General features: G+C 45.8%; 1 protein-coding gene across 1 annotated transcript; it reads right to left on the bottom strand.

Moving 5' to 3' along the window:
- Window positions 1-49: 49 nt before the first annotated feature.
- On the bottom strand, window positions 50-13644 carry tmprss9 (transmembrane serine protease 9). The gene is made up of 15 exons (XM_056277560.1): window positions 13500-13644; window positions 13184-13311; window positions 13029-13096; window positions 12741-12916; window positions 12518-12562; window positions 11946-12059; window positions 11177-11342; window positions 9350-9624; window positions 8424-8566; window positions 5588-5864; window positions 5271-5384; window positions 4990-5158; window positions 4454-4719; window positions 1418-1554; window positions 50-670 (listed from the first exon to the last, which is right to left on the bottom strand). Exons 1-15 carry the CDS (start codon window positions 13642-13644, stop codon window positions 509-511), a joined length of 2385 nt encoding a protein of 794 aa, XP_056133535.1. The 3' UTR covers window positions 50-508.
- Between the last annotated feature and the right edge of the window lie 350 nt (window positions 13645-13994).

Below are 13994 nucleotides of genomic sequence, written 5' to 3' on the forward strand. Positions count from 1 at the left end.
TTTTGAACTTGTATAGAATAAAGACAAAAACTCCCAATAAATGAACCAAATATAATCTGAAACCCAAATGAAGAAAATAAAATACATAGCTTGTATGTTTTGGATGAAGACAATAAATAACTGTAAAATAAATACATTATGCATGTGCTAGTAGAGTGTTAATAGGCCACAGTTCACAATGATGTTTCCATGTTTCTCTTCATTGCTCCTTTGTATGTGGTTGGGGGCGGTCCCAAGCTTCACAGGTTTCCACAATAATTAAATAAGCACCTATGACCAAGAAGTAAGACAGGTCAGTTTTCTGGAGTTTTGAGTCAGTCAGCACAATGGAGACATGTCTGTGTCTATAAGGACTAATTTGACACCTGTGAGGATTCTGACTCTACTAGCATGACTTTAGTCCTTTTTGTACAGTACAGTATACTGGAGAAGATGTATCGGTGAGAATCTGGACCTCAATGTGGACGGTTTGTTTTTCGGGAGAAACTTCTTATGCTTTTGCGTGACCTTAGAAAGGCAGGTACATGGATGTCCATTCCCTGACAGCTGTTACACGTGTGTACACCCCTGGGAAACCCATTCGTCCACATCCATGTCCCCAGCTGGTCACACCGGCGACAAACCACTGGCCAGAGGGGTGGCGGCACGTCAGGGGGCCTCCAGAGTCCCCCTTGGGGAAAGTGAAAGGTTAGTAGGAACATATGCGTGACTGGTAGCAACATCATCAAGAGGTGGTCTGTTATTTAAAACGAGTCATGCTTTAATTTGCTATTAATCACATTTATTTTTGCACTATTATCTTTCCATTAAAAATGGAGAATAAAACAGTGCATGCAAAGGAGAAAAGGGGAGAGAGCAAAACACTACTGGTACAGAGAGAATGTCATTTGGATGGCTGGTCAGATGCCAGGTGCCTTGACCGAGACAGGAATGCATGTGGTTTTACTTACATAAGCAGATTACAGAGAGGGACAAGGTGAGAAGGGGAGCACTGTAGTTTTAGGGAAGAAAGTCTACTCTCTCCCTTTAGATAAGCATCTGTCTCTTAAGTGTAACCATGTCCCTGGTCACTCAGGCTTTCTCTGTCCAGTTTGCACAGTAACTCTAATCTTGTGTATTTTCGTCATGAGATTGGTTCACATTTAATATTCTGTCCAGAAACCTTGGAATCCCTAAATAATTGGAGACAAGTGTTACTACACTCTGGTCCGGCTAGCCATCCACTGTAAAAAAGAAATATCTGGACCATGGCCCAGTATCCCAGAGCCTCTCAGCCCTAACTTAATCTTTGTCCACAATCTGATTTTACCACTAAAATGCTTCTCAGGATTGCGCCACCGAGATGGCTGACCTCCCCGAGTCCATTTTTCAACACTGTTAAGAGTACCCATGCTACTTTCACTGTATCACGGCTTACCAGACACGTGTCCTTTCCTCCTTCCATGTATCCAGCACACATCATACTAGGAGTCAGCCCACTGCCGTAGGACTGCTGGCAGTCTGCTTGGTCAATTATGTTTACTGCGGCTTTCTGCAACAGGTTGGTCAGTGAACCTGCAAACCGAGAATATTTGTTTTAGCTAAAAAAAAGAAGAAAAAAGAAGAAGTATTTTCACAAAGGTAAAGTGTAATGACATATCTAAAGTGGAACACCTGAAAGGAACTGGCGTCCTTATGTCATGTTGTCAGGTTCAACTGCAAGTGAATGATCATGAAGCAAATACTCATCTGCCCTGCTACCCATCACTCCAGCAGGAAGTCAGCTTGCAGATTGTTTGTCTCAATGATTTTGGCCTCATAAAGGACTAAGACCGTGGCTCCACTTTGCAGCAGATTCTATCCTTTTCGGTTCTTACACGACATACTCTTACAGTGTGATGAGATTAAACTCTTGCTATGACAGGCAGAAATTCGGATGGCACACTGCGGTTTGCTTGAGCCTACGTCAGCTGACAGAGCAAAGGCACGAGTGCGGTGTATCACTCAAGTATGGGTTACCAAAAACATCAAGTTATTGCTGTGATTCCAGCAGTGTTTTTTATGTAGAAAAACACAAAAGAAATAAATATAAGAGCAGAGAAAGTGTTCCACTTGGTCAGAGAAGAGTTTCTCTTTGCTAACATGACTTGCATTTGGGTTTTTAATCACATCCTATGCTATGTACAGGCATGACATCTTATTTGGCAATGTTCCTATAAGTCAGTCACTAGGGTTGTCCCTTAAAGCCACTGTCAACTTAGCTTGAATTTTTTTTTTTTTTAAATTCCCCCCCCCCCTTTTTCTCGCCAATTATATTCGGCCAATTACCCCACTCTTCTGAGCCGTCCCGGTCGCTGCTCCACCCCCTCTGCTGATCCAGGGAGGGCTGCAGACTACCACATGTTTCCTCCGATACATGTGGAGTCACCAGCCGCTTCTTTTCACCTGACAGTGAGGAGTTTCGCCAGGGGGATGTAGTGCATGGGAGGATCATGCTACTGCCCCCAGTTCTCCCTCCCCCCAAAACAGGCACCCCGACCGACCAGAGGAGGCGCTAGTGCAGCGACCAGGACACATACCCACATCCTGGAGGCAACACGGGGATTCGATCCGGCGATCCCCGTGTTGGTAGGCAACGGAACAGATCGCTACGCTACCCGGACGCCCTGGCTTGAATTTTAAAAATGTCTATATGAGATGAAAGAGGCATTAACCAAAGTTTCAAATTTTAAAAACTGTTTTCTTTAACTAAACACATTGAAAAACCTCTGCTTAAAAGGTCCTTTAAGGCCCACCAAGACTGTGGGGGGTGGTCTGATCACATAATGACTGACAGCGGCGTAAAAAAAAAACAACCCAACATCATGGTGGTCAGTGAAAGTTAGTGCTCTCCTAGCAGTGACAGCATCCAGAAGGGTCACAGAGCGGCCGTATATGTTTGAAATGGCAGATGCTGATTTCCCTCAGGGATAACTAGAAATCCTGTGGCCAAAAACAGATAGCTTCACACTGCTTAACGGCTAAGCGATTGGTGGGTTAAAGCACAAAGTACATGGATGGATGGAGGGATGGATGGATGGATGGATTGCATTTATATGGCAGTGAAGAATGCATCAGCTATTTAAGACAGATGATGCGACAGACATTTTTGCAATGTGACTGCATAGTCAAGATATGGAGTAAACAAAGTTGCCCCATGTTGTGTTTTTCTTTTGTTTTGCTTGGAGCTTGCTACAGGTACGAGGAGTGTGTGTGTGTGTGTCTGTGTTGGTTGTTGTGTGCAACAGAATAATGTGTGTTCGGTTCTTTCCTTCACGTCAGTTGTCTGTTTCTTTGATTTAGTAAGTTTTTAAGAAGGCAAAGCCAAATTCTGTTACAATAAGCCCGAGCAGTGTGCTGGCTTTCATTTTTTTCTATATTTAACTTTGATAAGTCTTGACTACACAAAAATCAGCCAGAATGTCACATGATATGCCGTCGCATCAGAAATGTGGAGCATCATGCAAGGTTATGAATATTGGACAAGTCAGTCGTTCTCATTGTGTGACACAGTGGAAGACGATTGATGAGTTGTCTGTCACGAGTTTGAATGGTCCGAAAGAAAGCCAAGCACGTCAGAATTGTTTTGCGTCTCATCCTCCAGTGACTCGCTCACTGACGGTGACCAATAGGAGGGAGCACATTCATGAAATTGTCTGAAGCGGGCTTTGGTCCCATTTGATTTGACTGTCCTCTTACAACTGCTGGGTGTGTCATAACACATAAATGCATATGTTGCACCAGTAAAATCCTTTTTTTTTTACGTGGAATTTTCCCCCTTTTTTCTCCACAATTGTATCCGGCCAATTACCCCACTCTTTCGAGCTGTCCCAGTCACTGCTCCCCCCACCCCCTCTGCCAATCTGGGGAGGGCTGCAGACTACCACATGCTTCCTCCAATAGTCGCCAGCCACTTCTTTTCACCTGGCAGTGAGGATTTTTGCCAGGGGGACATGGCACGTGGGAGGATCACGCTATTCCCCGCAGTCCCCCCCCCCGAACAGTCCACCATAGCCACGCCCACTGTGCCTGAGAACCTCACCTGGTACGCCATCTCTGTTTCCCCTTATGTCTTTGAAAGTGCAGCTAGAGAGATCATGAAGTGAGCGTGATTTTTGAATAATGCGCACATGGGGCTGCTGCCTACCAGTTGGTAGGCAATAAGGCACCGTGTAGCCAGTTGGCCAAACTCTCTCTATGCACAGCGCTGGACCAGGACACATACCCACCTCTGGCTTCCCACCCATAGACACGGCCAATTGTGTCTGCAGGGGATGCCCGACAAGCCAGAGGCAACATGGGGATTCGAACTGGCAATCCCCTTGTTAGTTGGCAATGGAATAGACCGCTACGCTACCCGGATGCCCTAGCAAAATACTTTTTGGTTGGCTTTTGGGAGAGCCATACTAAAAACGTATATGAATCTTAATCTCACCTCCCTCCCTCATGGACCCCCAGCCCATGATGTAGCACTCTGCACTCTTAAAGAACCGGTGGACAGGCGAGGGGAGACAGACAGACTGGATGGTGTAAGACCTGGGGGCTGGTACCGCCAGCTCCAGCAGAGCCACATCATGGTCCATGTTGGTGGTGTTGAAGGCTGGGTGTAGGATGACCTTCTGGATGGGGATGACCAAGGCTCCTACCCCAGATCGTAGCACTGAACCAAGGCTCACTGACCAGCCAGAAGGGTTAGGGTCTCTTTTGGTGCAGGCAGAGATTAAAAATAAATAAATAAATGGTGTTTTAACATGCCACATACCCTGCTGGTAATTTCAAAGGTAATATTTATCAAGTTTTAGGCAAGCTTTACTGATCATCTAGAAGTACAGTTGAGGATATTATGTAATTATGGGTTTTAGGCTTGTGAGTTTAGAATACCACATCCTAATTTGTATAAGTCAAGTAAGTCTGTATAAGGTTATGTTAAAGGGTTTGAGTAACTTTTGAAATCCAGCTAAGAGACGATACCCTTTGAAGCAGTGAGCCGCAGTGAGCAACCACTTGTTGTGTATGAGTGTGCCACCACAACGGTGAAGCTTCTGATACTGGAGACTGCCAACCCATGGCCACTCCCCTCTGCGAGCTGTCACTCCACCCACGATCTTCTGGGATCCCAATGCAGGACGCATACCACAGTCTGAAACAAGACAAAAACACACCTCAAAACTGTTTCCTCAATCCATCAAGTATACAGTGTTTTTTTGGTTTCTTTTTTGGACAGTGCCTTGTTGGCTCCGGTTAGAACTAACCACAGTTTCTCTCATCAGCCTCGTTGGGGCAGTCTTGGACTCCATCACACTCAGGGTTGACCTTGCTTATGCAGGAGCTGGTGCTACAATGGAAGTTGCCACTGCAGTTTGAGGCTGGGAGACATGATAGCATAGGTATTAAGCTTTACAACCAAATTAGTGTATACTCTATTCGTAATATCACAGTTGTATGACTGACTTCATTTTGCATACCTTGCTTTTAATGCACACATGTACACTGATAGTGTAATGATAGATAAATGATATGCTTCATCAATAAACTGGACTAAACAGACACCGGTCTTCCAGGAGATTACCAAGTAAGGCTGGAGGAGAGGCTCCGGCCATGGCTGTAGCCCTAGCAACAGGTGGATGATTAAAGTTCTCCCCGGGAACAGTGACTGCCACAGTGGGGATGTTGTACTGGACTAGGCCGGGGTTTGTATAGCTTAGAATCCAGTTGCGGAGCCTGGTAACGTGGGAATAGACCCCAGGTTTATTGATCTGGGCACAGCCCACTCCCCAGCTCACAACCCCGGCTAGGAAGAACCTCCCTGGGGCCTGCTCACACACCAAAGGCCCTCCAGAGTCACCCTGGAGGAGAAACACAGGACCCCTGATTCTCAAACAAGCAGAAACACCCAAGACATCAAACAGACTGTTTTATATTATGTACACCAATGACTGTTGTAGTGAGTTTGGCAACCATCATATTGTTAAGTTTGCAGACAATGGTTATAGTGACCCTGGTGAACAATGCTGACATGTCTCATGGACCTACTTTAAACTATTTTTTGAACTGGTGTAAAGAAGCCTTTTTAGAATTGAATGCGGAAAAAACCAAGGACGTGTGCATTGATTTCAGACGCCACTACCCAACTCTTGCAAACACTATAATTCATGGACAAGCTGTTGAGTCTGACAAGTGTTTGGGCATCATAAATGACAAAAGTATGACCTTTTATAGGAATACAGGGCATCCGGGTGGCATGGCGGTCTATTCTGTTACCTACCAACACGGGGATCACCGGTTCGAATCCCCATGTTACCTCCGGCTTGATCGGGTGTTCCAACAGACACAATTGGCCGTGTTTGTGAGTTGGGAAGCCAGATGTGGATATGTGTCCTGGTTGATGCACTAGCGCCTCCTCTGGTCGGTCGGGGCGCCTGTTCAGGGGGAGGGGGAACTGGGGGGAATAGCGTAATCCTCCCACGCACTATGTCCCACTGGCGAAACTCCTCACTGTCAGGTGAAAAGAAGGGGCTGGAGACTCCACGTGTATCAGAGGAGGCATGTGGTAGTCTGCAGCCCTCCCCGGATTGATGGAGGGGGTGGAGCAGCGACCAGGACAGCTCAGTAGAGTGGGGTAATTGGCTGGATACAATTGGGGAGAAAAAAGAGGGAAAAAAATCCAGAAAAAGAAAAGAAAAAAGGAATATAGATATGCTGAGTAAGAAAAGCCAGCTGTGTCTTTTTTGTCTGAGGAAGCTGGCCAAGTTCCAGGTTGACAGATCCCTGATGACATTGTTTTATAAATTAAATTTTGTATTGAGTCAGTTTTCATTTTTTTCTTTTATCTGCTGGTATGCAGCACTCAACCTCAAATGGAAAAACTCGTTAACAAGGCTGATGAAAGTCAGTCGCAAAATTATTGGCACCCAACACAGAAGTCTCTCTGAACAAACAAACAGTTGTTAAAGAAAGCAGAATCCCTCATATCTGACAGCACCCACCTCCTGCACTTAGAATTTAAGCTTCTGCCTTCTGGTTCCTGCCTCAAGACAACCATCAGCCAAAAATAACAGTGATAAATTCTCTTTCGTACCATCTGCCATTTCACTGCTCATCTCAGTAAAGTACAGGTAGCATCAGCACATCTCCAACCAGGCCCGTTTCTCCCTTCTTTTTTTGTGGATCCCCCCCCCCTTTTCTCCCCAATTGTACTTGGCCAATTACCCCACTTTTCCGAGCCATCCCGGTTGCTGCTCCACCCCCTCTGCTGATCCGGGGAGGGCTGCAGACTACCACGTCTCCTCCATGTGGTGTCACCAGCTGCTTCTTTTCACCTGACAGCGAAGGAGTTTTGCCAGGGGGACGTAGCACATGGGAGGATCAGGCTATTCCCCCCCTGTTCCCCCTCCTCCCCGAACAGACGCCCTGACTGACCAGAGGAGGTGCTAGTACAGCGACCAGGACAGACCCACATCCAGCATCCCATCCGCAGACACGCCCAATTGCATTTATAAGGACACCCAACCAAGCCAGAGGTAACACGGGGATTCGAACCAGTGATTTCGATGTTGGTAGACAACCGAATAGACTGCCACGCCACCCGGACGCCTTTCTCCCTTCTTTTTTCCCCACTATGATTATAACGTTCGTACTTTATCTGTTCACCTTTTACTCCTTTTTTTGCATGTGGTTTTTATTTACTATGTTTGGTCTTTATCTCGCGTGTCTCGCCCTGTGTTGATCTTTATTGCTACTGCGGCAGAACCAATTGCCCCTGAGGGACAAATAAAGGTCTACCACTACTTTACCACAGGGAAGATAATGTCAGTTAAGAGAGAATAGTCGTTATATTTGTAGCGCTTTGGTAATATTTAGAAGAGCCAATTCAGTGATACATGTTGAGGCTGACAGCTGATTTGGAGTGAGTTGTTATCGAGGCTGGTGCATAGCCTTTACCAGGGAGAGAGGCACATGCTTTTCCATATTTAGATCAATGTTATCCCATTGTATTAATGGCTGATGTCATCTTAAGGCATCATGGAAATAAGGGTATCACCATACAGCCTCCTATTTTTTGGGTGGAATCAGAAATACTACGCTGTTTTAACACCAGGTGTACATATACTCAAGTTATCAAATGGAGAAAAGAACATCAGCGTATTTATACAGGACACCCACCCCCACAAGGCAGAGACGTATTGTCAGAAAATGTAAGCCGATAGCTCAAATGCAATGGAGCAGTAGCCGTGTCATAAAGTTCTCAGTCCTGTTTTTCATACGGCTACAAAAAAGTGCACTCACATTATTGAGCCAACACGAAAAGCTTTACATGAGCATAACTGAATGTTGATTAGATCCACCCTAGAAAGAAAGAAAGGCGGAAAGAAAGACTGAAAGAAATAGGTTTTCACAGCGCTGACCTGACAGGAGTCCACCTTGCCCTGCAGGAATCCGGCACACATCATATTGCGCGTGATGGCTCCTCTGTAGACGGAAGATTTATTGCACACCTTTGAGTCGATGAGCTTCACCACTGCCTTCTGCAGCGTAGGAGGCACTTCAGCTGAAAGAAACAAGGACACGGGACAAGAGAGCTACTCTCCTCCAACTCACAGCTGCACTGCAATGGAAACTGTTACAATCAAGAGATATGGAACGTCAAACAATTTCAGTTGTCTATGGTTACGAAATAAGATATGACCCCTTTCAGTCTTTTTTTTTTTAATTTTCTCCCCAATTGTATCCGACCAATAACCCCACTCTTTCAAGCTGTCCTGGTCGCTGCTGCACCCCCTCTGCCGATCCGGGGAGGGCTGCAGACTACCACATGCCTCCTCTGATACATGTGGAGTCGCCAGCCGCATCTTTTCACCTGACACTAAGGAGTTTCGCCAGGAGGACATAGTGTGTGGGAGGATTACACCATTCTCCCCAGTTCCCCCTCCCCTCGAAGAGGCGTCCTGACCGACCAGAGGAGGCGCTAGTGCAGCAACCAGGACACATACCCACATCCGGTTTCCCACCCGAAGACACAGCCAATTGTGTCTGTAGAAATGCCCGACCAAGCCAGAGGTAACGCGGGGATTCGAACCGACAGTCCCTATGTTGGTAGGCAACGTAATAGACTGTCACGCTACCCGGACGCCCCCTTTCAGTTTTAATATCATAAAAAGTGACAGACATCTTAAATAACTACATGAATATAGAACATGTGGAAAAATATGTTTGGTTGACAATGCAACAACAACACATTCTGAACGAATGAACTCTGTGAAGCACGTCCTTTGCATTTCATCTTATTTTGTGCTGCTGTTATGTGTTGGAGAGTGCACCCCGGCAGACTCACAGCTGAGCTGGGACAGTGCGCCCCACCCCGACACCACACATCTCTGGCCTGGGACGAAGGTGTGAGAGCTGGACGGCAGGCAGACAGGCTGGATGTAGGGGCTGAAGGTGAGAGGGGTCTCCAGCTCCAACACGGTCACATCATTGTCTGTGGTCAGAGGGTTGTAGTGTGGGGACACTATCAGTGACTTGATGTTAATTGTTTTGGATTCTGGCTCCTCGCCACTCACCAGACTGGCGCCCACCAGGGCTGTCCACACCTTGGGGTCATTGTCCCTATGAGCAGAGAAGGAGAAGACAAAAGCAGTCTATACTCTTCATTTAAGTTTATCGTAATGGGTGATTGTGTAATTGTTGATTGATTTCTGAACATTTCCACTCTTTCTTACCTGTATTCTGCCTATAAATAATTCTAGGAAAATTTACAATAGTGGAAAAAAGCGTTGCTCCCAAAATTCTTTCTGACATGACCAAAAGTGCTTCATGACATTAATGTTGAAACAGATGCTACTCCCCCACCCCTTTTTTTTCTCCCCAATTGTATCCAGCCAATTACCCCACTCTTCTGAGCCGTCCCAGTTGCTGCTCCACCCCCTCTGCTGATCCGGGAAGGGCTGCAGACTACCACATGTCTCCTCTTGATACATGTGGAGTCTCCAGCCGCTTCTTTTCACCTGACAGTGAGGAGTTTCACCAGGGGGTAGCACATGGGAGGATCATGCAATTCCCCCCAGTTCCCCCTTCCCCTGAACAGGTGTCCCGACCAACCAGAGGAGGCGCTAGTGCAGCCACAAGGACACATACCCACATCTGGCTTCCTTCCCGCAGACATGGCCAATTGTGTCTGCTAGAGGTAACGCGGGGATTCAAACCGGCGATCCCCATGTTGGTAGGCAACAGAATAAACCACCACACCACCTGGACGCAAAACAGGTACTACTATATTAGCTATTCATAAATGAACCTTCGCTGACCTAGAGTTGATTACACAATTGTGGCGGGGATATTTGGACGTGAGTTTGAAGGCAGATAGAGTTAGGAGTGGCTCGTGTGAACAAGGAACACCTACAAACAATTAGCCTCTGTATATTTACATGTGTGTTTCAGCAGGCAGAGAGGGAGAAGTCCTGAGGCCTCATTTATCAGCCATTTGTATGCACAAATTCGTTCTTATACACTCATGGAAGTTTTTAAGCCTCAGGTTTGTCTCATAGAAACAACAGAGCCTGGGTAACTCCTGAATTTAGACACCATGTTTATGTATGTTTGTTTATTTGAAGAACCTTTTCACTCTCCAAAGGGAATAATTAAACACAGTGGACTCCCTGAAAAGGGAATTGTTCGACTGAGTGCTGGGCTTTCAAAGAACTATTATCCATCCATCCATCCATTATCCAAGCTGCTTATCCCAATCGGGGTCGCAGGGATGCTGAAGTCTATCCCTGCCGTCATTGGGCGACAGGCGGGGAGACACCCTGGACAGGCCACCAGTCCATCACAAGGCCGACACGTTCACACCTAGGGACAATTTAGTATGGCCGATTCACCTGACCTACATGTGTTTTCATTGTGGGAGGAAACTGGAACACCCGGAGGAAACCCATGCAAACATGGGGAGAACATGCAAACGCCACACAGAGGACACCCCAGGATGACCCCCAAGGTTGGACTACCCCGGGGTTCGAACCCAGGACCTTCTTGCTGTGAGGCTGTGGGAACTATTATGTTCAATAAAAAACTGTACATACTGCTATAAATCTGTCTGTCCACCTCAGTGCCTGAACCCTGTCACAACCATATGCAGTGAGTGACAATGGCTGAAACCGACCTCTCAAAGCAGTGGGCTGCGCTGACCAGCCAGCGTTCATCGATGATGGAGGCTCCGCACGTGTGGCGTCCATACAGTTTCAAACTGACCTGCCATGGCAGCTCCCCTAGTCGTGCATCCTCACCACCCACTACACGACTCCCCATGGCAGGACGGGTACCACAGGCTACAGGAGAGAGGGAGAGCCAGTGGGGAAAAATGAAGAGAGGGAGATTTAGTCAAAAAAGGCAAGGTTGAGGTGGAAAGAAAAGAAGTAGTGGAGGAAGGGGAAATAATTATTTATGAGGGCATGCCAAAAATCCAATTAAGTTAACCTTTATTGTTCCATTTGTTAGATTGAAAATTTGTCATGTGTTGCCTATATTGCCCAGACTGGGAGCAGCACCGAATCAGTTGCAGAGTAGTGTCATTCACACACCATCACCATACCCATACACTCAAAATGCATGTTTTTGGACTGTATGTTGAAACTAGCATACCCAGAGTAAACCCACAAAAACAGGGGAAACAAAAAGGTAGACACTGAAGTAGAGGCCCATGCACAATTTGTAACAACTACAAACTCCAAACAATCACCTTGCCACCTGATGTGACCAACTTTTATCATATATTCTGCTTGAATGTGTAAAACATAATACTCCAAAAGTAAGAATACAATGGAGCTGCATATTATTGTACTATTAATATAAGTATAATGACATGCAGTGCATTGTATACATTTAAAATAATGTCATTTTAGGACTACGAATCCATTGGGACAGCCACTCACAGCAGCGAGCCTCATCTGATCCATCAGCACAGTCAGGGATGACGTCGCACTCTGGATTAGACTTGGTGACACACTCCCCATTGTCACAAGTGAAAGTGCTTTCAGGACACCTGGCTAGAGACAGAAAACCATCCAGTTAAACCGATTGGTAAATAAACCACCAGAAGAACCTTAGAAAGGCGGGTAAGAGAATTAAAAAAGAGAAAACAGGCACGCAAGGCTATTAGACAAGTAAATAAAGAGGAAGGAGGAATCTAGGTGTAAGAGAAAGTTTGAGAATAAACAAGAAACCTGTCAAACGGTATTTGACGGTACTTATGAGGGCTTATGTTATCCTGGCTGGGAGTCCGATGGCTAATACAATATGAGACACTTTACACATAAACACTACAATGAGAGCCAGAGCATACAGTGGAGCAGTTTACCTAACTTTGAAATGATTTAACAATTTAGACAACACAATGCCCTAATGTGGTAAAGCCCATACACCAAGCAGGTTTAAACAAATATTGTTTGCAACAAATGTCTTTGCAAATACACTTTGACTCAGGTCTGCAAAACAACATGCTTACCCATCATCTCATCTCCAATGGTGAAGAATGACTTTCCACTTGCCCCTTGGGAAAAGGAGAATAAAAGCCAAAAAGACCAATAAGCATTTTAAAGCCTCATATCAACATAATTTCACAAACTGCGATGTTTTGGCAAAATAGTAATCTGTTTCAATCATTGCAACTTAATACATTTGTAGGACCATGGATTACAGTGTCATCTGAAAACAATTGGCCTGAGTACCCAGTAAGATGATATTGTTGATCTCTCCAAACTCAGGGACCACTAGGGGATTTCCATGCAGTGCTGCATTGAGCCCCACCCTCAGCAAGTCCTGGATAAAGTTGTCAGAATACTGTTGGACCTTGGAAACTGTGAAGACCAGTCTGAACGTTGCCATCACATCACCATTAATGTTGCTGAAACGACAGCAGGAAACACAGAGACACTGCTTTTCCATTTGTCCTATTGACGCCAAACATGATTTTCCTCTTGAAGAAAATTAGGTACCGTGGTTCTGCACTCACTTACCCATAGGCAACAAAATTACAGTCAACGTAGTGATGTGATATTGACGAGGCGCTGAAGACATTTTTAATCTGCAAGAAACGGAAAATTTAGTGTTTAACATGGTGAAGGAAAGACGGGCATTGTAGGTCTTTGGGGTTGTGCCAGTCTGCTCTAACCTTGGTCTTCAAAACGGATGAGAGCACGATGGAAAACCCAGAGTCCACATCTTGCAGAACAGGATCATACTTAAGACCCTTCAGCTCCACTGTCTCCATGAAGTAATGCTGCTCCTGCACCAGGTATGCTGGCAAGGACAGGAAAGAAATGATCGGATGGCTTGGATAAAATCAACTAACTTGAATTAAGAGGAGTTCAGAAATATAGATTTGGGCGCTGGTACATGAATCATGTTACACCCGTTTAATTAACAGTAGAAATCTAACTGGCTAACTATGAATGATGTGAACTCGGTGTCGTCGTAACTGTACCCACCAATAAGCAGGCCTAAAAAGACCCCGATGATGAGGAAGATGAGGAGGAAGATGAAGAGGATGCTCCTGTAGCAGACAGGGTTGCAGGGAGCCGGGGAGTCTCCCGATGAAGACCACTGCCCTCCTCCATCCTTCTTCACCTCCATGTTGGACTCACAGCACCAACCTCACAACTCTCATTCTGCTGAGCGCAAGACAGAGTCAAGACAAACCTGCTCCTGAAAAGAAAAGCTGCCTTCTGTCATCTCTGTTGTAAGTTCCTCGGCGTCTAACGTTTCCTACACCGGATGTAGCTACAAGTGAGACGGACACAGAGAATGAGGAAAAAAATGGCAAGATTGAAAAATAAAGATAAGGGGGGAGAGAGAGAGGGGGGTAGTGTATATAAAAACAGAAAGAGGTAATAAATGATGAGGCCTGTGGCGAGTAGTCTGCAGGTCACGCTAAAGTCAATTCGTCATAAACAGTCGATACTTGAGAAAACGACGTGCTACAG

The sequence above is a fragment of the Lampris incognitus genome, chromosome 3, assembly GCF_029633865.1.
Source record: "Lampris incognitus isolate fLamInc1 chromosome 3, fLamInc1.hap2, whole genome shotgun sequence".
NCBI classification, from domain to species: domain Eukaryota; kingdom Metazoa; phylum Chordata; class Actinopteri; order Lampriformes; family Lampridae; genus Lampris; species Lampris incognitus.